At 55.1% G+C, this 21,551-nt stretch overlaps 1 protein-coding gene across 2 annotated transcripts; it reads right to left on the bottom strand.

Moving 5' to 3' along the window:
* Window positions 1-1,420: 1,420 nt before the first annotated feature.
* On the bottom strand, window positions 1,421-21,049 carry VTN (vitronectin). Of its 2 annotated transcripts, none has more exons than XM_078622279.1 (10): window positions 20,972-21,049; window positions 19,928-20,058; window positions 19,162-19,287; window positions 13,548-13,807; window positions 12,623-12,998; window positions 11,633-11,775; window positions 7,773-7,926; window positions 5,228-5,380; window positions 4,282-4,407; window positions 1,421-2,124 (listed from the first exon to the last, which is right to left on the bottom strand). In XM_078622279.1, exons 2-10 carry the CDS (start codon window positions 20,019-20,021, stop codon window positions 2,021-2,023), a joined length of 1,536 nt encoding a protein of 511 aa, XP_078478405.1. In that variant the 5' UTR covers window positions 20,022-20,058; window positions 20,972-21,049; the 3' UTR covers window positions 1,421-2,020. The 2 variants fall into 2 exon arrangements, with proteins under 2 accessions (XP_078478405.1, XP_078478406.1); XM_078622280.1 differs by having other exon boundaries at window positions 19,928-20,048; window positions 20,972-21,042.
* Between the last annotated feature and the right edge of the window lie 502 nt (window positions 21,050-21,551).

Here is a 21,551-nt window from a genome sequence, read left to right as displayed (position 1 = left end):
TGCAGTCACGAAAGCTTTAAATCGAAATTTAACATTGGCAACTTTTGTTATTTTCTTTGAACCCATCTAGGTGAATTTACCGAATGACTCCAAAGAATATGAATTCCATGCAGTCACGACAGCCTTAAGTCAAGATTAGCAAGTGGCTGGTCCTGGCCATAGGAAGGTGGAATGTAACACAAGAGTCTTTATTGGTTTGATCACAATCACCGATACGCGTGACGTTACCGTCGCGTTAGCGAATCATCGTCGAATCCAACGAAGCTGCTGCTCTAAGATCGATTATAGTCAAAGTTGAGCCCATCCTGACCACGCCCACCGCTCCACTGACCACGCCCACCACCCCACTCACTCTGACCCCCCCCCCTCCGATCATGCCCACTGCCCACCACCAACAACCGCCATTCGCCACTAAGTGGTGGTGACGTGACCACGACGCTTGTGCCAGGCCATGTGCACCTTGAGGCCACGTGAAGTGTCGAACGCCCGCTGGCAGGAGGTCACGGGGCAGACCCAGCAGGTGCCACGGGTCGACTGACCGAGATGACCGAGATGACTGGCTGATGCACCACCTGTGCCCCCTACTGTGCCAACTTGCTGTGCTTTAGCCACCCGGCGCTCCGGTCGTTGTTGTGAGCGTCGCTCCTCCGCCCTCCGTTGTTGCTGGAGGGCGACTGCCTCCAACTGCCCAGTAGCGTCCTTCACGAGCCTCCTCCACTGAGGCCGATCTTGACACCGCTGGTACCAGTCATCGGCAAGTCCACTCAGCTCCACGTCCTCCTGTACCACATCACTCCATCTCTTCTCTGCCCACCGCCACACTGACCCCACCATTACCCCACTAACCCCGTCCACCACCTGCACTGACCCCATGTGGCCAAAATGAAATAAAAGAAAGGCGGAGCCTAATTAGGAAGGGGATGCGACGTTAGGGGGGAGGGCATAGACCAGGAAGAGACTGGGGGGGGTGGGACTTGTGGAGTTAGGGGGCGGAGCTTAGACAGGGAGAGACGGGGGGGGGTGGGACTTGTGGAGTTAGGGGGCGGAGCTTAGACAGGAAGAGACGGGGGGGGGGGGTGGGGCTTAACCACAGGCCAACGAGTTCTCAAATCAAATTCCTCTATATAGTGAGTTCAGCATAATTTCATCATCATCATCAACGTCACCATCATTATTATTATTGTTCATGTGCGTGTGCGAATTGAATGAACGCGAATTGGCGTAACAGCCTTCGTCGATTTGTTTTTATCGTTGCGTATGGCACTAAGTGTGGTGCTCTAATGGATCCCTATGTATCTCTATGTGTCTATATGTGTCTCTATATATCTCTACGTGTCTCTACGTTTCTCTATGGATCTCTATGTAGCTCTATGTATTCTCTACGTGTCTCTATGTATCTCTATGTATATCTGTGTATCTCTATGTGACTATGTATCTCTATGTATCTCTGTGTATCTCTATGTGACTCTGTGTTTCTATGTATCTCTACGTGTCTCTATGCATCTCTACGTATCTCTGTGTATCTCTACGTGTTTTATGGGTCTCTATGTATATCTACGTGTATCTATGTATCTCTATGTATCTCTATGTATCTCCATGTATCTCTATGTGTCTCTATGTATCTCTATGCATCTCTACATGTCTCTATGTATCTCTATGCATCTCTACATGTCTCTATGCATCTCTATGTATCTCTACATGACTCTATGCATCTCTATCGGTGTCTACGCATCTCTTTGGGTCTCTATGTATCTCTATGTATCTCTACGTGTCTCTATTGGTCTCTATGCATCCCTACGGGTCTCTATGTATATCTATGGGTCTCTACGTATCTCTGTGTGACTTCTCTATGCATAATTCACGAGTCCATGACACACTCCGGAGTCTTGCGGATGCACGTGAAAGTGAAGTCACCGGCCGGAGGGGTGGGAAGGAAGGGGGGGGGGGGATCACCCCCCTTTGTGACGTCACAACCACGCGCCCTTTGTGACGTCACGGTGGGGGGTGTGGTGGCAGGGGGTCACTTGATGTCGCAGTTGAGCCAGTACTTGGCGATGGAGCGTGGGTAGGGCGGAGAGGCACGCTCCACTCGACGGCTGGACAGGTCCACGCGGTAGTAGGAGTCTGCCGATGCATATAGGGGGGGGGCGGGTCACAGTTAGTAGGATACTTACCCACGCACACAGGGGGGGCGGGTCACAGTTAGTAGGATTCTTACCCACGCACATAGGGGGGCGGGTCACAGTAGGATTCTTACCCACGCACATAGGGGGGGGCGGGTCACAGTTAGTAGGATTCTTACCCACGCACATAGGGGGGGCGGGTCACAGTAGGATTCTTACCCACGCACATAGGGGGGGGCGGGTCACAGTTAGTAGGATTCTTACCCAAGCACACACAGGGGGGGGCACTGTTAGTAGGATTCTTACCCACGCACATAGGGGGGGCGGGTCACAGTAGGATACTTACCCACGCACACAGGGGGGGCGGGTCACAGTTAGTAGGATTCTTACCCACGCACATAGGGGGGGCGGGTCACAGTTAGTAGGATTCTTACCCAAGCACACACAGGTGGGGGCACTGTTAGTAGGATTCTTGCCTACGCACACACAGGGGGTCACAGTTAGTAGGATTCTTGCCCACACACACACAGGGGGGACACAGTTAGTAGGATTCTTGCCCACACACACACACAGGGGGGATCACAGTTAGTAGGATTATTGCCTACACACACACAGGGGGGGCACAGTTAGTAGGATTCTTGCCCACACACACACAGGGGGATCACAGTTAGTAGGATTCTTTCCCACACACACACAGGGGGGGCACAGTTAGTAGGATTCTTGCCCACACACACACAGGGGGATCACAGTTAGTAGGATTCTTTCCCACACACACACAGGGGGGGCACAGTTAGTAGGATTCTTGCCCACACACACACAGGGTGTCACAGTTAGTAGGATTCTTACCCACGCACATAGGGGGGTCACAGTTAGTAGGATTCTTTCCCACACACATAGGGGGGTCACAGTTAGTAGGATTCTTTCCCACACACACACAGGCGGGTCACAGTTAGTAGGATTCTTACCCATGCACACACAAGGGGGATCACAGTTAGTAGGATTATTGCCTACGCACACACAGGGGGGTCACAGTTAGTAGGATCCTTGCCCACACACACACAGGGGGGACACAGTTAGTAGGATTCTTACCCACGCACACACAAGGGGGATCACAGTTAGTAGGATCCTTGCCCACACACACACAGGGGGGACACAGTTAGTAGGAGTTTTCCCCACGCACACACAGGGGGGGGGTCACAGTTAGTAGGATTATTGCCCACACACACACAGGGGGGGCACAGTTAGTAGGATTCTGACCCACGCACATAGGGGGGGCGGGTCACTGTTAGTAGGATTCTTGCCCACGCACACACAAGGGGGGGACAGGTTGTAGGATATTTTTGGGTCTTTCGGTAAAGTCACCTAGGTAGGTTCAAAGAAAATGACAAAAATAACAATTTTGTTTTTTTAGTTATTGCCGAAAAACCCAATAATATTCTACTTTAGATCCCCCGTGTAGCCTCAACAGACTGTAGGGGCAAGTGCTGTTAGCGAGCACCTATGAAGGCCGGAACGGTACACGAGGGGGTGGGTGGCCAGCACCACGCCCGACCGCCTTTGTCTCCCCAGTGGCGATGTTTCACACCGCAGCAGGTACTCATTTGAGGCTGAGTCGACCTAGGGGAGGCCCCGGGACCGGTTCAGATAATCGTCACTGGTTTTTGCCGTGAGCGGGAATCAAACCCAGGTCGCCGGGTTCATAGGGCAGTGCGCTAACCACTACACCACCGCTCCCCACTAACACACACTGGGGGGGGGGGGGCACTGTTAGTAGGATTCTTGCCCACGCACACACAGGAGGGTGCATGGGACGGACTACAAACTCAAGGCAACAACGGCAAGCAGTTATAATGAGATGAGTATTCAATTTGGTATAGTGGTGTAGTGTATAGTGGAGTGTATAAACACTACACTATACACTACACTATACACTACACTACTATACACTACACTACTATACACTACACTACTATACACTACACTATACACTACACTATACACTACACTATACACTACACTATACACTACTACACTATACACTACTAGACACTACACACTACTATACACTACACTATACACTACACTATACACTACACTACTATACACTACACTATACACTACACTACTATACACTACACTATACACCACGCGACTGCACCTCCGCTGTAGAAGTAGACGTCCAGGCTGGCGTGGGGGTGTGCCGGGTAGGGTGACAACATGGCCGCCTCCAGACGCGTGGGAACGCCGCGCCAGCTACGTGCCGTGTCCCGCGGGTAGCACTTGTCTGGGGCAGCAGCAGCAGCGGGGACAGCAGCAGTAGTAGTAGCAGTAGTAGCAGCAATAGTAGCAGCAATAGCAGCAGTAGCAGTAGTAGCAGCAGTAGTAGTAGCAGTAGTAGCAGCAGCAGTAGTAGTAGCAGCAGTAGTAGCAGCAGTCGTAGTAGCAGCAGTAGTAGCAGTAGTAGCAGTAGTAGCAGCAGTAGTAGTAGTAGTAGCAGCAGTCGTAGTAGTAGCAGCAGTAGCAGTAGCAGCAGTAGTCGCAGTAGCAGTAGCAGCAGCAGTAGTAGTAGCAGTAGTAGCAGCAGTAGTAGTAGCAGCAGCAGTAGTAGTAGGAGCAGTAGTAGCAGCAGTAGCAGTATCAGTAGTAGTAACAGTAATAGTAGCAGTAGTAGCAGTAGCAGCAGTAGGGGCAGCAATTCAATTTGTTTGGCCGCGTTGGGTGGTGGAGGGCTCCACAACAATAGTAGTCACCCAGGGCGGCCATCGCGTGGCCTCTCTCCAATAGAATCGGAACCACAGATCGCTCCGAGCACCCACATTATACACAACTATACACCCGTGTACACACACACACACGTGTACACACACTCACACTCACTCAACAACAACAACTGCCATTCGCCACTAAGTGGCGGTGACGTCACCCCGACGCTTGTGCCAGGCCATGTGCACCTTTAGGCCACGTGAATTGTCGAATGCCCGCTGGCAGGAGGTCACGGGGCAGACCCAGCAGGTGCCACCGGTCGACTGACTGAGATGACGTGCACACACACACACGTGTACACACACACACGTGTACACAAACGCACACGTGTATACACGCACCGTGTCTGGCCGAGAAGAAGCGGCTCATGAAGGCGTCCCAGCCGTGGGGGGCTCCGTGCAAGTGCGCCGAGTGGGGGGCTCGCGGGCGAGTGTGCCGCCGGCACTCGCGGGAGCTCGACTGCTGGCGGAACGTGTACTTGTAGTACTGCCCTCCTGTAGATATAAAGAGAGAGGTACACGGGGATATATAGAGTTCAAGTTCAAGTTCATTTATTAGGTATAGCCCTGTGAGCCATTTGGCTCTTGAATCGGGTGCAACCGCAACAAACAAAAAACAAAAACACGAACAAAAAACATCTTAAAGTGACTAAGTGACTAAGTGCAAACAGAAAATCTAAGAAAAGACAGCAAAATATTGCAGAAAAAAACACCGTACACCAACGCTGTGTGCAAAAATCCCAGTGGGATGCAAGTCAAACATCAACAACAACAACAACCATAAGACAACTTAGATTAAGGCCATCAGTCTAACTCTGTACTACAACAAACAAACATGGCTAAACCAATACACTTTTCAAAATCAGAGAGAGATATACACAAAGAGAGGAACACGTGCTTGCAGTACTGGCTTCCTGGAGAGGTAGATAGAGCGAGATAGACAAAGAGGAACACGTACTGGCACGGCTCAGCTTCTAGCTAGTGGAAAAAAACAAAACCCAATCTGAACCATGACAGGGCTGGCCCTGGTACGGCTCGGTTTGTAGCCAGTGGAAAAAAACAAAACCCAACCTGAGCCATGCCAGAGCTGGCCCTGGTCCAGCTCGGTTTGTAGCCAGTGGAAAAAAACAAAACCCAACCTGAGCCATGCCAGAGCTGGCCCTGGTACGGCTCGGTTTGTAGCCAGTGGAAAAAAAACAAAACCCAACCTGAGCCATGCCAGAGCTAGCCCTGGTACGGCTCGGTTTGTAGCCAGTGGAAAAAAACAAAACCCAACCTGAGCCATGCCAGAGCTGGCCCTGGTACGGCTCGGTTTGTAGCCAGTGGAAAAAAAACAAAACCAAACTTGAGCCATGCCAGGGCTGGCCCTGGGATGGTGGCTAGGTGGGGGTGTGGGCTAGTGGGGTCTAGGGGAGTCTAGTGGGGGCTAGGGGGGTCTAGACGGGGTCTAGACGGGGTCTAAGGGGGTCTAGACGGGGTCTAGGGGGGGTCTAGGGGGGGTCTAGACGGGGTCTCGGGGGGGGTCTAGATGGAGTCTAGATGGGGTCTAGGGGGGGTCTCGACAGGATCTAGGCAGGTGGTCTAGGGGGTGTCTAGGTGGGGTCTAGGGTGGTCTAGGGGGTGTCTAGGTGGGGTCTAGGGGGGTCTAGGGGGATCTAGGGGGTCTAGGGGGTGTCTAGGTCGGGTCTAGGGGGGTCTAGGGGGTGTCTAGGTGGGGTCTAGGGGGGTCTAGGGGGGTCTAGGGGGGTCTAGGGGGTGTCTAGGGGGGGTCTAGGGGGTGTCTAGGTGGGGTCTAGGGGGTCTGGCAGGGGGTCTAGGGGTGTCTAGGTGGGGTCTAGGGGGGTCTAGGGGGTGTCTAGGTAGGGTCTAGGGTGGTCTAGGGGGTGTCTAGGTGGGGTCTAGGGGGGTCTAGGGGGGTCTAGGGGGTGTCTAGGGGGGTCTAGGGGGGTCTAGGGGGGTCTAGGGGGTCTGGCAGGGGGTCTAGGGGGGTCTAGGGGGGTCTAGGGGGTGTCTAGGTGGGGTGTAGGGGGTCTGGCAGGGGGTCTAGGGGTGTCTAGGTGGGGTCTAGGGGGGTCTAGGGGGTATCTAGGTGGGGTCTATGGGGGTCTAGGGGGATCTAGGGGGGTCTAGGGGGTGTCTAGGTGGGGTCTAGGGTGGTCTAGGGGGTGTCTAGGTGGGGTCTAGGGGGGTCTAGGGGGTGTCTAAGTGGGGTCTAGGGGGGTCTAGGGGGATCTAGGGGGGTCTAGGGGGTGTCTAGGTGGGGTCTAGGGGGGTCTAGGGGGTGTCTAGGGGGGGTCTAGGGGGTGTCTAGGTGGGGTCTAGGGGGTCTGGCAGGAGGTCTAGGGGTGTCTAGGTGGGGTCTAGGGGGGTCTAGGGGGTGTCTAGGTGGGGTCTAGGGGGGTCTAGGGGGATCTAGGGGGGTCTAAGGGGTGTTTAGGTGGGGTCTAGGGTGGTCTAGGGGGTGTCTAGGTGGGGTCTAGGGGGGTCTAGGGGGTGTCTAGGTGGGGTCTAGAGGGGTCTAGGGGGATCTAGGGGGGTCTAGGGGGTGTCTAGGTGGGGTCTAGGGGGGTCTAGGGAGTGTCTAGGGGGGGTCTAGGGGGTGTCTAGGTGGGGTCTAGGGGGTCTGGCAGGGGGTCTAGGGGGGTCTAGGCAGGGGGTCTAGGGGGGATCTACGGGGGATCTAGACGGGGTCTAGACGGGGTCTAGACGTGGTCTAGACGTGGTCTAGGGGGGTCTAGGGGGTCTGGCAGGGGGTCTAGGCAGGGGGTCTAGGGGGGATCTACGGGGGGTCTAGACGGGGTCTAGACGGGGTCTAGGGGGGTCTAGATGGGGTCTAGACGGGGTCTAGGGGGGTCTAGGCAGGGGGTCGAGGCCCTCGTGGGCTCACCCTTGAAGAAGTAGGCGTGCTCCTGAGCGTGCCGGGATCGCGGGACGGCGAAGGCCGCGTCCGGAGTGGACGGGACCCGCGGGAACCCCCGCGAGATGCTGCGCGGGAAGCCGCGGTCGAGCACCCCGTCCGTGAAGCGCCAGTACTTGTCTCCCTGGAGCGAGCACACGGACACACAGACAGACACACAGAGACAAAGATTCACACACACAGACAGACACAGAGGCAATGCTAAGCACAGACAGACAGACAGGCAGACACAGAGGCAACGACACACACACACACAGACATACAGACAGACATACAGACACACAGACAGACACACAGACAGAGATACACACACAGACAGACACACAGACAGACACAGAGGCAATGATAAGCACAGACAGACAGACAGGCAGACACAGAGGCAACGACACACACACACACACAGACAGACATACAGACAGACACACAGAGAGACACACAGAGACAAAGATACACACACACAGACAGACACACAGACAGACACAGAGGCAATGATAAGCACAGACAGACAGACAGGCAGACACAGAGGCAACGACACACACACACACACAGACATACAGACAGACATACAGACACACAGACAGACACACAGACAGAGATACACACACAGACAGACACACAGACAGACACAGAGGCAATGATAAGCACAGACAGACAGACAGGCAGACACAGAGGCAACGACACACACACACACACAGACAGACATACAGACAGACACACAGACAGACACACAGAGACAAAGATACACACACACAGACAGACACACAGACAGACACAGAGGCAATGATAAGCACAGACAGACAGACAGGCAGACACAGAGGCAACGACACACACACACAGACAGACATACAGACAGACACACAGACACACAGACAGACACACAGACAGAGATACACACACAGACAGACACACAGACAGACACAGAGGCAATGATAAGCACAGACAGACAGACAGGCAGACACAGAGGCAACGACACACACACACACAGACATACAGACAGACATACAGACACACAGACAGACACACAGACAGAGATACACACACAGACAGACACACAGACAGACACAGAGGCAATGATAAGCACAGACAGACAGACAGGCAGACACAGAGGCAACGACACACACACACACAGACAGACATACAGACAGACACACAGACACACAGACAGAGACACAGAGACAAAGATACACACACAGACAGACACACAGACAAACACAGAGGCAATGATAAGCACAGACAGACAGGCAGACACAGAGGCAACGACACACACACACACAGACAGACATACAGACAGACACACAGACAGACACACAGAGACAAAGATACACACACACAGACAGACACACAGACAGACACAGAGGCAATGATAAGCACAGACAGGCAGACAGGCAGACACAGAGGCAACGACACACACACACACAGACAGACATACAGGCAGACACACAGACAGACACACAGAGACAAAGATACACACATACAGACAGACACACAGACAGACACAGAGGCAATGATAAGCACAGACAGACAGACAGGCAGACACAGAGGCAACGACACACACACACAGACAGACATACAGACAGACACACAGACACACAGACAGACACACAGAGACAAAGATACACACACACAGACAGACACACAGACAGACACAGAGGCAATGATAAGCACAGACAGACAGACAGGCAGACACAAAGGCAACGACACACACACACAGACAGACATACAGACAGACACACAGACACACAGACAGACACACAGAGACAAAGATACACACACACAGACAGACACACAGACAGACACAGAGGCAATGATAAGCACAGATAGGCAGACAGGCAGACACAGAGGCAACGACACACACACACACAGACAGACATACAGACAGACACACAGACACACAGACAGAGACACAGAGACAAAGATACACACACAGACAGACACACAGACAGACACAGAGGCAATGATAAGCACAGACAGACAGACAGGCAGACACAGAGGCAACGACACACACACACACAGACAGACATACAGACAGACATACAGACACACAGACAGACACACAGACAGAGATACACACACAGACAGACACAGAGACAACGACACACACAGACAGACAGAGACAACGACACACACAGACAGACACAGAGACAACAACACACACAGATAGACACACACACAGACAAAGACACACACACACAGACAGACACAGAGATAGACACACACACATACAGACAAAGAGACAACGACACACACACAGACCAAGGTACAGAGACAGACAGACAGACACAGAGACAAAGACACACACACAGACAGACGAAGAGACAACGACACACACAGACAGACACAGCGGCAATGACACAGACACCCATCACTCCATCTCTTTGTTCAGCCCGCGTCACCAACTCACCCACTCACTCACTATCACTCTGTCTCTTCTCTAGCACGTGTCACCAACTCACCCACTCACCCATCACTCCATATCTTATCTAGCCCGTGCCACTCACCCACTCACTCACCCATCACTCCATCTCGTCTCTAGGACGCGTCACCAACTCACCCACTCACTAAACCACACACTCACTCACTCACCCACTCACCCACCCACCCACCAACTCACTCACCCATCACTCCATCTCTACTCTAGCCCGTGTCACCAACTCACCCACTCGCTCATGCACTCACCCATCACTCAATCTCTTCTCTAGCCCGTGTCGTGCCCGTTTAGCCCCCTCTATGCGGCCGAACAAAAGCTGTTTAGGCATGCGGTGGCTGGGCATGCAGGCTACATGACCCAGCCAACACAGTTTGCCTGCCGGATGAGCTCACCAATGGGACTTTAAATTTCGATTTAAAGCTTTCGTGACTGCAGGGATTCATCTTCTTGGTTCTTTCGGTAAAGTCACGTAGAAGGGAAGTAATAAAATATTTTATTACTTCCCTTCTACGTGACTTTACCGAAAGAACCAAGAAGAACAATGGGACTTTGTCCAGATCATTCAAGGATTTGTGAGCTCCTCACACAATCCAGCCTGCAGGTTAAACCCAGGATGGATCGTAGGCAGGCCAGCCTAAATGTTTCTAACCGGTGAAGATTCTCCATTAGGGGGGTCCACGTTTGACAAGCGTAGAGAAGGAAGGGAATGACCGTGGCCGAGAAGACCTTAATCTTCGTGCGGAGTGACAGACCAGGTAGCTTCCACACAGCAGCGTTACGCAGCCGATGATAAGATATTGCCTCTCGACTGATTCGGAGTGAGACCTCTGCTGCCAAACCAGAGCCGGTCATGAGGCACACTGCCCAGGTATGGGAAACTCTCCACTCTCTCCACAACTGCCCCATCACCAATTGGGAATTGTGGAGGTTGTGGAGTGTCCGATGGCACAAAATACCCAGGCAGGTGCTTTGTTTTGGTGGGGCTGATGGTAAGGCCCCACCCTCTTAGTGGCCAGCTCCAGTTTCAGCAGCAGCGCCTTCAACTCCTCCTCCGAGTGAGCGGCCATCACCAGATCATCGGCATACATAAAAAAGACGCTCCAAGCCTGGGGTTGTCATTCAGACTCTGTCTTCTCGACAGACCTATTCTTCACCTGAGGACGGCTGCTTGCGTTGTGGCCGAAACGTCGTGAGAATTATTTCATTATGTTTCATTTTTTATTATTTTATTACTTCCCTTCTACGTGACTTTACCGAAAGAACCAAGAAGACACATAACATGGTTGAGCAATAGGGTGCCACCCTTCGACCACACCCGGGGGGGGGGGGGGGGTGATTGGGGGGGCATTGATCAGCCTCCAGACGCACGCGGGGAGCACGCGGGGATCACGTGGACCACCACCTTGAAGATGTAGGAGAGCGCCTGGCAGTTGATGCGCGTGAAGGCCGCATCCACGGGGGCCGGGACCCCCCACGCCTCCTCGATGAGCCGGGGAGCGCCGGGGGAGCCTCCAGAGACGGGGAAGAGCTCCCAGACATACAGCCCTGGGGGGGGGGGGGGGGTGGGCGGTGAGAATGGGGGGCTCTTTCGGAGATGGTAGGGGATAGGGCATAGACTCAGCACTGCTACCCATAGACTCAACACTGCACCATAGACTCAACACGGCACCATAGACTCAGCACTGCACCATAGACTCAACAATGCACCATAGACTCAACACTACCCATAGACTCAGCACTGCCCATAGACTCAACACTGTACCATAAACTCAACACTGCACCATAGACTCACACTGCACCATAGACTCAACATTGCACCATAGATGCAACACTGTACCATAGACTCAGCACTGCTTACCATAGACTCAGCACTGCCCATAGACTCAACACCGGGCGAGGTGGTCAACATCTCCTAGCCCACCACGCGAGGTAGTCAACGTCTCCTAGCCCACCAAGCGAGGTAGTCAACGTCTCCTAGCCCACCACGCGAGGTAGTCAACGTCTCCTAGGCCACCAAGCGAGGTAGTCAACGTCTCCTAGCCCACCAAGCGAGGTAGTCAACGTCTCCTAGCCCACCACGCGAGGTAGTCAACGTCTCCTAGCCCACCAAGCGAGGTAGTCAACGTCTCCTAGCCCACCAAGCGAGGTAGTCAACGTCTCCTAGCCCACCACGCGAGGTAGTCAACGTCTCCTAGCCCACCAAGCGAGGTAGTCAACGTCTCCTAGCCCACCACGCGAGGTAGTCAACGTCTCCTAGCCCACCACGCGAGGTAGTCAACGTCTCCTAGCCCACCAAGCGAGGTAGTCAACGTCTCCTAGCCCACCACGCGAGGTAGTCAACGTCTCCTAGCCCACCAAGCGAGGTAGTCAACGTCTCCTAGGCCCCCCGTACCGCGGAAGGCGAGCACGGTCCCGTTGGGGGTCGTCATGAAGGCGTCGAAGGCCTCCCCGCTGCACAGTTCGGCCTTGGGAGGCGAGCCCCGGGCCATGCCCGTGGACCCCGTGGCCTCCCCGGGGGATGCGGCGGCAAGCCCTGGGCCCTCCTCGTGGGGCCGCTGGGGCCCGGGTTGGGGTCCCAAGGGAGTCGAGGCCCCGTGGGGACGCTGGGAGTCGGGCCTCTGATCGACGGACTCTGAGGACGGGGGTCTCTGTGGAGGTCGCGGTTGTTGTGGTGGTTGCGGTGGTTGCGGTGGTTGCGGTGGTTGCGGTCGTGGTCGTTGGTGTGGCTTTGGTGGTTCTGGTTGATGCGGTGGTGGTGTTGCAGGAACCTAGGGAGAGAGGAAGACGATTACGGTGATGGTGGTGATGATGATTGTGATGATGTTGATTGGGCTAGTGTTGATGATCGTGATCACGAACATGATGGTGGTGATGATGATCATAATATTAATAGTGACCATGATGACAATCACGACGATGATGATCGTGACGACAAAGATGATGATGATCGTCATAATGATTACGACGATGATGACGATCGTGATGACGACGGTGATAACGATCGCCACAACGACGACGACGATGATGATGATGACGACGATCGTCTCGATGATTACGACGATTACGACGATGATGACGACAATGATCGTGACGATGATTACGACGACGATGATGACGATCGTGATGACGACGACGATAACGATCGCCACAACGACGACGACGACGATCGACTCGATGATTATGACGATTACGACGATGGCGATTGTGACGACGACGACGACGATGATGATCGTCACGACGATTACGGCGATGATGACGACCGCGACGATGAAGACGATGATGACGACCACGAAGACGACATCCTGCGTCATCTTTACCCTGGGCGGATAGAGGCCCTCCTCAGCGGTGTCTCCTCCCAGCACCTCCTCAAAATCATCTCCCCTACCAGCACCACCAGCACCAGCACCACCAGCACCACCAGCACCAGCACCACCACCACCAGCACCAGCCTCCCCCTCCACGCCACCCTCCTCGTGGCTGATGTCGGCCTCAGGGTGGATGATCACGCTGGTGAGGTCCTCCTCCTCCTCCTCCTCCACCGAGGGGTCAAAGTCATCCGGGAGGTCGCCACGAGTTACTATGGGGGGGGGGCGGGGGGGGGCGGTTGTGAGAGGGGTGAGGGGTGAGTGTTAAGGGTGAGGGGTGAGTGTTAGGGGTGAGGGTTAGGGGTTATGGGTGAGTGTTAGGGGTGAGGGTTATGGGTGAGTGTTAGGGGTGAGGGTCAGGGGTGAGTGTTAGGGGTGAGTGTTGGGGGTCAGTGTTAGGGGTGAGGTTTAGGGGTGAGGGTTAGGGGTGAGTGTTAGGGTTGAGGCTTAGGGGTGAGTGTTAGGGGTGAGTGTTATGGGTGAGTGTTAGGGGTGAGGGTCAGGGGTGAGGGTTAGGGGTGAGTGTTAGGGGTGAGGGTTAGGGGTGAGGGTTAGGGGTGAGGGGTGAGGGTTAGGGGTGAGGGTTAGGGGTGAGTGTTACGGGTGAGTGTTAGGGGTGAGGGTCAGGGGTGAGGGTTAGGGGTCAGGGTTAGGGGTCAGGGTTAGGGGTGAGGTTTAGGGGTGAGGGTTAGGGGTGAGTGTTAGGGGTGAGGGTTAGGGGTGAATGTTACGGGTGAGTGTTAGGGGTGAGTGTTAGGGGTGAGGGTCAGGGGTGAGGGTTAGGGGTGAGTGTTGGGGGTCAGTGTTAGGGGTGAGGTTTAGGGGTGAGGGTTAGGGGTGAGGGTTAGGGGTGAGGGGTGAGTGTTAGGGGTGAGGGTTAGGGGTGAGTGTTAGGGGTGAGTGTTAGGGGTGAGGGTTAGGGGTGAGGGGTGAGTGTTAGGGGTGAGGGTTAGGGGTGAGTGTTAGGGGTGAGTGTTAGGGGTGAGTGTTAGGGGTGAGTGTTAGGGGTGAGTGTTAGGGGTGAGGGTTAGGGGTGAGGGGTGAGTGTTAGGGGTGAGGGTTAGGGGTGAGTGTTAGGGGTGAGTGTTAGGGGTGAGTGTTAGGGGTGAGTGTTAGGGGTGAGTGTTAGGGGTGAGTGTTAGGGGTGAGTGTTAGGGGTGAGTGTTAGGGGTGAGTGTTAGGGGTGAGTGTTAGGGGTGAGGGTTAGGGGTGAGGGGTGAGTGTTAGGGGTGAGTGTTAGGGGTGAGTGTTAGGGGTGAGTGTTAGGGGTGAGGGTTAGGGGTGAGGGGTGAGTGTTAGGGGTGAGGGTTAGGGGTGAGGGTTAGGGGTGAGTGTTAGGGGTGAGGGTTAGGGGTGAGGGGTGAGTGTTAGGGGTGAGGGTTAGGGGTGAGTGTTAGGGGTGAGTGTTAGGGGTGAGTGTTAGGGGTGAGTGTTAGGGGTGAGTGTTAGGGGTGAGTGTTAGGGGTGAGGGTTAGGGGTGAGGGGTGAGTGTTAGGGGTGAGTGTTAGGGGTGAGTGTTAGGGGTGAGTGTTAGGGGTGAGGGTTAGGGGTGAGGGGTGAGTGTTAGGGGTGAGGGTTAGGGGTGAGTGTTAGGGGTGAGTGTTAGGGGTGAGTGTTAGGGGTGAGTGTTAGGGGTGAGGGTTATGGGTGAGTGTTAGGGGTGAGGGTTATGGGTGAGTGTTAGGGGTGAGGGTTATGGGTGAGTGTTAGGGGTGAGGGTTATGGGTGAGTGTTAGGGGTGAGGGTTATGGGTGAGTGTTAGGGGTGAGGGGTGAGTGTTAGGGGTGAGGGTTAGGGGTGAGGGTTAGGGGTGAGTGTTAGGGGTGAGGGTTAGGGGTGAGGGGTGAGTGTTAGGGGTGAGGGTTAGGGGTGAGTGTTAGGGGTGAGTGTTAGGGGTGAGTGTTAGGGGTGAGTGTTAGGGGTGAGTGTTAGGGGTGAGTGTTAGGGGTGAGGGTTAGGGGTGAGGGGTGAGTGTTAGGGGTGAGTGTTAGGGGTGAGTGTTAGGGGTGAGTGTTAGGGGTGAGGGTTAGGGGTGAGGGGTGAGTGTTAGGGGTGAGGGTTAGGGGTGAGTGTTAGGGGTGAGTGTTAGGGGTGAGGGTTATGGGTGAGTGTTAGGGGTGAGGGTTATGGGTGAGTGTTAGGGGTGAGGGTTATGGGTGAGTGTTAGGGGTGAGTGTTAGGGGTGAGTGTTAGGGGTGAGGGTTATGGGTGAGTGTTAGGGGTGAGGGTTATGGGTGAGTGTTAGGGGTGAGGGTTATGGGTGAGTGTTAGGGGTGAGGGTTATGGGTGAGTGTTAGGGGTGAGGGTTATGGGTGAGTGTTAGGGGTGAGGGTTATGGGTGAGTGTTAGGGGTGAGGGTTATGGGTGAGTGTTAGGGGTGAGGGTTAGGGGTCAGGGTTAGGGGTGAGTGTTAGGGGTGAGGGTTAGGGGTGAGTGTTAGGGGTGAGGGTTATGGGTGAGTGTTAGGGGTGAGGGTTAGGGGTCAGGGTTAGGGGTGAGTGTTAGGGGTGAGTGTTAGGGGTGAGTGTTAGGGGTGAGTGTTATGGGTGAGTGTTAGGGGTGAGGGTTAGGGGTCAGGGTTAGGGGTGAGGTTTAGGGGTGAGGGTTAGGGGTGAGTGTTAGGGGTGAGGGTTATGGGTGAGTGTTAGGGGTGAGGGTTATGGGTGAGTGTTAGGGGTGAGGGTTATGGGTGAGTGTTAGGGGTGAGGGTTAGGGGTCAGGGTTAGGGGTGAGGGTTAGGGGTGAGTGTTAGGGGTGAGTGTTAGGGGTGAGTGTTAGGGGTGAGGGTTAGGGGTGAGGGTTAGGGGTGAGTGTTAGGGGTGAGTGTTAGGGGTGAGTGTTAGGGGTGAGTGTTAGGGGTGAGGGTTAGGGGTGAGTGTTAGGGGTGAGGGTTAGGGGTGAGGGTTAGGGGTGAGTGTTAGGGGTGAGTGTTAGGGGTGAGGGTTAGGGGTGAGGGTTAGGGGTGAGTGTTAGGGGTGAGTGTTAGGGGTGAGTGTTAGGGGTGAGTGTTAGGGGTGAGTGTTAGGGGTGAGTGTTAGGGGTGAGGGTTAGGGGTGAGGGTTAGGGGTGAGGGTTAGGGGTGAGTGTTAGGGGTGAGGGTTAGGGGTGAGTGTTAGGGGTGAGTGTTAGGGGTGAGGGTTAGGGGTGAGGGTTAGGGGTGAGGGTTAGGGGTGAGGGTTAGGGGTGAGTGTTAGGGGTGAGTGTTAGGGGTGAGTGTTAGGGGTGAGGGTTAGGGGTGAGGGGTGAGTGTTAGGGGTGAGGGTTAGGGGTGAGTGTTAGGGGTGAGTGTTAGGGGTGAGTGTTAGGGGTGAGTGTTAGGGGTGAGTGTTAGGGGTGAGTGTTAGGGGTGAGGGTTAGGGGTGAGGGGTGAGTGTTAGGGGTGAGGGTTAGGGGTGAGTGTTAGGGGTGAGTGTTAGGGGTGAGTGTTAAGGGTGAGTGTTAGGGGTGAGTGTTAGGGGTGAGGGTTAGGGGTGAGGGGTGAGTGTTAGGGGTGAGGGTTAGGGGTGAGTGTTAGGGGTGAGTGTTAGGGGTGAGTGTTAGGGGTGAGTGTTAGGGGTGAGGGTTAGGGGTGAGGGGTGAGTGTTAGGGGTGAGGGTTAGGGGTGAGTGTTAGGGTGAGTGTTAGGGGTGAAGGTTAGGGGTGGGGGGGGGTTGTGAGAGGGGTGAGGGTTAGGGGTGAGTGTTAGGGGTGAGTGTTAGGGGTGAGGGTTAGGAGTGAGGGGTGAGTGTTAGGGGTGAGGGTTAGGGGTGAGTGTTAGGGTGAGTGTTAGGGGTGAAGGTTAGGGGTGGGGGGGGGTTGTGAGAGGGGTGAGGGTTAGGGGTGAGTGTTAGGGGTGAGTGTTGGGGGTGAGTGTTAGGGGTGAGTGTTAGAGGTGAGTGTTAGAGGTAAGGGTTTGGGGTGAGGATTTAGGTGAGGGCTAGGGGTGAGGGTTAGGGGTGAGGGTAATGTGCGTGTGCTCTAGTTTGTGTGTGTCAGTGTGTGTCTGTGTGTGAGTGTTTGTGTCAGTGTGTGACTGTGTGTGAGTGTTTGTGTCAGTGTGTGTCTGTGTGTGAGTGTTTGTGTCAGTATGTGTCTGTGTGTGAGTGTGTGTGTCAGTGTGTGTCTGTGTGTGAGTGTGTGTGTCAGTGTGTGTCTGTGTGTGAGTGTTTGTGTCAGTATGTGTCTGTGTGTGAGTGTGTGTGTCAGTGTGTGTCTGTGTGTGAGTGTGTGTGTCAGTGTGTGTCTGTGTGTGAGTGTTTGTGTCAGTATGTGTCTGTGTGTGGCAAAACAACCCCGTACCTTTTTGTTGGTGCCCGGATGGCAACGCTGTGGTGGGCAGTGCCGTGGGGGGAAGGCCATCTGAGATTGGCCTTTCCCCTCATGGCGACTGTGACCACCACAGCGCCAAATGAGGGCTCTGGACGGGTGCGAGGGGCTGGAAACCCCTCCACCTTCAATAAATTACCAAACCACGACTGAAATATCTAACTAATAAGCTTGTGCCGGAGGCCACGGGGGGACAGGCGTCTATGATGTCTCCTGGCAAAACCCCATTTGGCGGAGCCAGGAGATTGAATCTTCACCCTCGGGGCTCCTCCAGAAACAACGAAAAACCACTACGTGTGGCCACGTGGAATGTTCGAACGCTCACTGCGGAGGAGAGGCTGGCCACTCCTCTGTCGGGAGCTGGACCGGTACCGCCTGCATCTCTCTGGTAGTCTGGAGGTCCGGTGGACCGGCTCTGGCTCCTGTCACCATGAGGGGTGGACAGTCCTCCACTCGGGGCAGGAGACTGCCAAACCACAGGGAGTGCTTTTGTTCTGAAGAAACGAATGAAGGGGGCGTGGGAGCGTGGCCCTCCAACAACAATGGAGGGCGGAGGAGCAACGCTCACAACAACGAGCGGAGCGCCGGGTTGTTAAAGCACAGCAAGTTGGCACAGTAGGGGGCACAGGTGGTGCATCAGCCAGTCATCTCGGTCATCTCGGTCATCTCAGTCATTCGACCCGTGCCACCTGATGGGTCTGTCCCGTGACCTCCTGGTGCACCTAGCCTGGCACATCAGCACTAGTCGACCCGTGGCACTTGCTGGGTCTTCCCCGTGACCTCCTGCCAGCGGGCGTTCGACACTTCACGTGGTAGCCTCAAGGTGCACCTAGCCTGGCACAAGCGTCGTGGTGACGTCACCGCCACTTGGTGGCAAATGGCGGTTGTTGTTGTTGTTGTAGTCGTTAGAGCACTGTGTGTGAGTGAGTGAGTGGGGAGCGGTGGGTGTAGTGGTTAGCACTACGCTGCGCTACGACCCTGGTGACACGGGTTCGATTGCCGCTCACGGTCAACACCACTCAGTGACGATTATCCGAACCGGTCCTGGGCCTCCCCTAGGTCGACTCAGCCTCAAATGAGCTACCTGGTGTAAGGGTGCGTAGTAAAACATCGCCACTGGGGAGACAAAGGCGGCCGGGCGTGGTGGCGCTGGCCATCCCACACCCCCTCCGTGTGCCACAGGTGCTGCTGCTCGCTAACAGCACTTGCCCCTGCTGCCTTGTTGCAGGCTACACGGGGGAGCTTTGTCTTTGTCGCGTACTTGTGATGCAAAGGTCGTCGTAGTCCGGGCAGCAGTCCCGGCGTCCCTTGCAGTAGGGGTCACAGGCGCACTCCGATTGGCTGACGCCGGAGAACAGCGCCTCATCGCAGCGCTCCTCGCACGAGCCTGAACTCACCACCGCTCACCAGTTACTCACCAGTTACTCACCCACTCACTCAGACACTCACTCAGACAGACACTCACCCGCTCACTCAGACACTCACCCACTCACTCAGACACTCACCCACTCACACAGACACTCACACAGACACTCACTCACTCATGCAGACACTCACACAGACACTCACTCACTCACACAGACAATCACTCACACAGACACTCACTCACTCAGACACTTACCCACTCACTCAGACACTCACACAGACACTCACTCAACCACTCACCCACTCACACAGACACTCACTCACTCAGACACTTACCCACTCACTCAGACACTCACACATACACTCACCCACTCACTCAGACACTCACTCACTCACACAGACAATCACTCACACAGACACTCACTCACTCAGACACTCACCCACACACTCACACACTCACTCACACAGACACTCACTCACACAGACACTCACTCACTCACACAGACTCTCACTCACCCACTCACCCACTCACACAGACACTCACTCACTCACACAGACACTCACACAGACACTCACTCACAAAGACACCCACCCACTCACACACACAGACACTCATACAGACACTCACTCACACAGACACTCACCCACCCGTGTTCACTGACCTGTGCGTGAGGCTTGTGCACATCCCAGGTTGCACAACGCCATCACCGCCATCACCGCCATCACCCACTTCACCCCCATCGCCTTCACCTGCATCACCGCCCGTCCTGTCCGTCCCAGCCTCTACCCGACACTCAACAACACAACATTCATGTCGTCATTACACCTCCACCACCACCACCTCCACCACCTCCTCCTCTACCTCCACCACCACATCCACCACCACCTTCACCACCACCTCATTACACCTCCTCCACCACCTCTACCACGACCACCTCCACCACCACCTCCACAACCTCCTCCACCACATCCACCACCACCTCCTCCACCTCCACCACCACCTCCACCACCACCTCTACCACCTCCACCCCACCTCCTCCACCTCCACCACCACCTCCTCCTCCTCCACCACCACCTCCACCACCACCACCTCCACCACCTCCACCACCAACACCACCTCCACCACCTCCACCACCACCTCCTCCACCTCCACCACCTCCACCACCACCTCCACCACCTCCGCCTCCACCACCTCCACCTCCACCACCTCCACCACCACCTCCACCACCTCCACCACCACCTCCACCACCTCCACCACCACCTCCTCCACCTCCACCACCTCCACCACCACCTCCACCACCCCCATCACCTCCACCACCACCACCTCCACCAAAACCCACCACCACCACAACCACCACCTACACCACCACTTCTACCACCACCACCACCACCACAACCACCACCTCCACCACCACCTCCACCACCTTCACCTCCACCACCTCCACCACCACCACCTCCACCACCATCACCACTTCTAACACCACCACAACCACCACCTCCACCACCACCTCTACCACCTTCACCTCCACCACCTCCACATCCACCACCACCTCGTCACACACACACCTGTACACATACACACCTCGTCACACACACACAGACACACACACACAGACACACACCTCGTCACACACACACACACACCTGTACACACACAAACAGACACCCAGACACCTCGTCACACACAGACACACACGCACGTTCACCTCCTCTCGGAACCCGCGACCTCCTCGTGTCTCCTCTCTCACCGACTGACTTCGCGCTCCGTTCCTGTATGTCAAGCTGCGCAGATTTCCTCCCCCCCCCCCCACACATCCCCCCACTTGATAGGCGCTGTTTGCCTGACCGGGTGAATGATTCACCACTGATGGTGATCGTGGTGGAGGTGGAGTCCTCTTTCTGTCTCTGTCTGTCTGTGTCTGTCTCTGTCTGTCTCTGTCTGTCTGTCTGTCTGTGTCTGTCTGTGTCTGTGTCTGTCTGTCTGTCTCTGTCTGTCTCTGTCTGTCTCTGTCTGTCTGTCTGTGTCTGTCTGTCTGTGTCTGTCTGTCTGTGTCTGTCTCTGTCTGTCTGTCTGTGTCTGTCTGTCTGTGTCTGTGTCTGTGTCTGTGTCTGTCTGTCTCTGTCTGTCTGTCTGTCTCTGTCTGTCTCTGTCTGTCTCTGTCTGTCTGTCTGTGTCCGTCTGTGTCTCTGGTGCCGGACGGGCAACGCTGTCGTGGTCAGTGCTGTGGGGGGAGGGCCAATTCCAATTGGCCTTCCTCCTCATGGCACTTGTGACTACCACAGCGG

The sequence above is a fragment of the Lampetra planeri genome, unplaced genomic scaffold (assembly GCF_965212315.1).
Source record: "Lampetra planeri unplaced genomic scaffold, kcLamPlan1.2.h2 scaffold_143, whole genome shotgun sequence".
In the NCBI taxonomy this organism is placed as follows: domain Eukaryota; kingdom Metazoa; phylum Chordata; class Hyperoartia; order Petromyzontiformes; family Petromyzontidae; genus Lampetra; species Lampetra planeri.
This window is presented reverse-complemented; position numbering and strand designations above follow the sequence as displayed.

Coding starts and splice junctions, on each gene's coding strand:
- VTN (XM_078622279.1), bottom strand. CDS start 20,021: ATGCAGGTGAAGGCGATGGGGGTGAAGTGGGTGATGGCGGTGATGGCG. Junction 19,288..19,927: donor TGCACAAGCCTCACGCACAG/GTCAGTGAACAC, acceptor TGGTGAGTTCAG/GCTCGTGCGAGGAGCGCTGC. Junction 12,999..13,547: donor AGGGCCTCTATCCGCCCAGG/GTAAAGATGACG, acceptor CTCTCTCCCTAG/GTTCCTGCAACACCACCACC.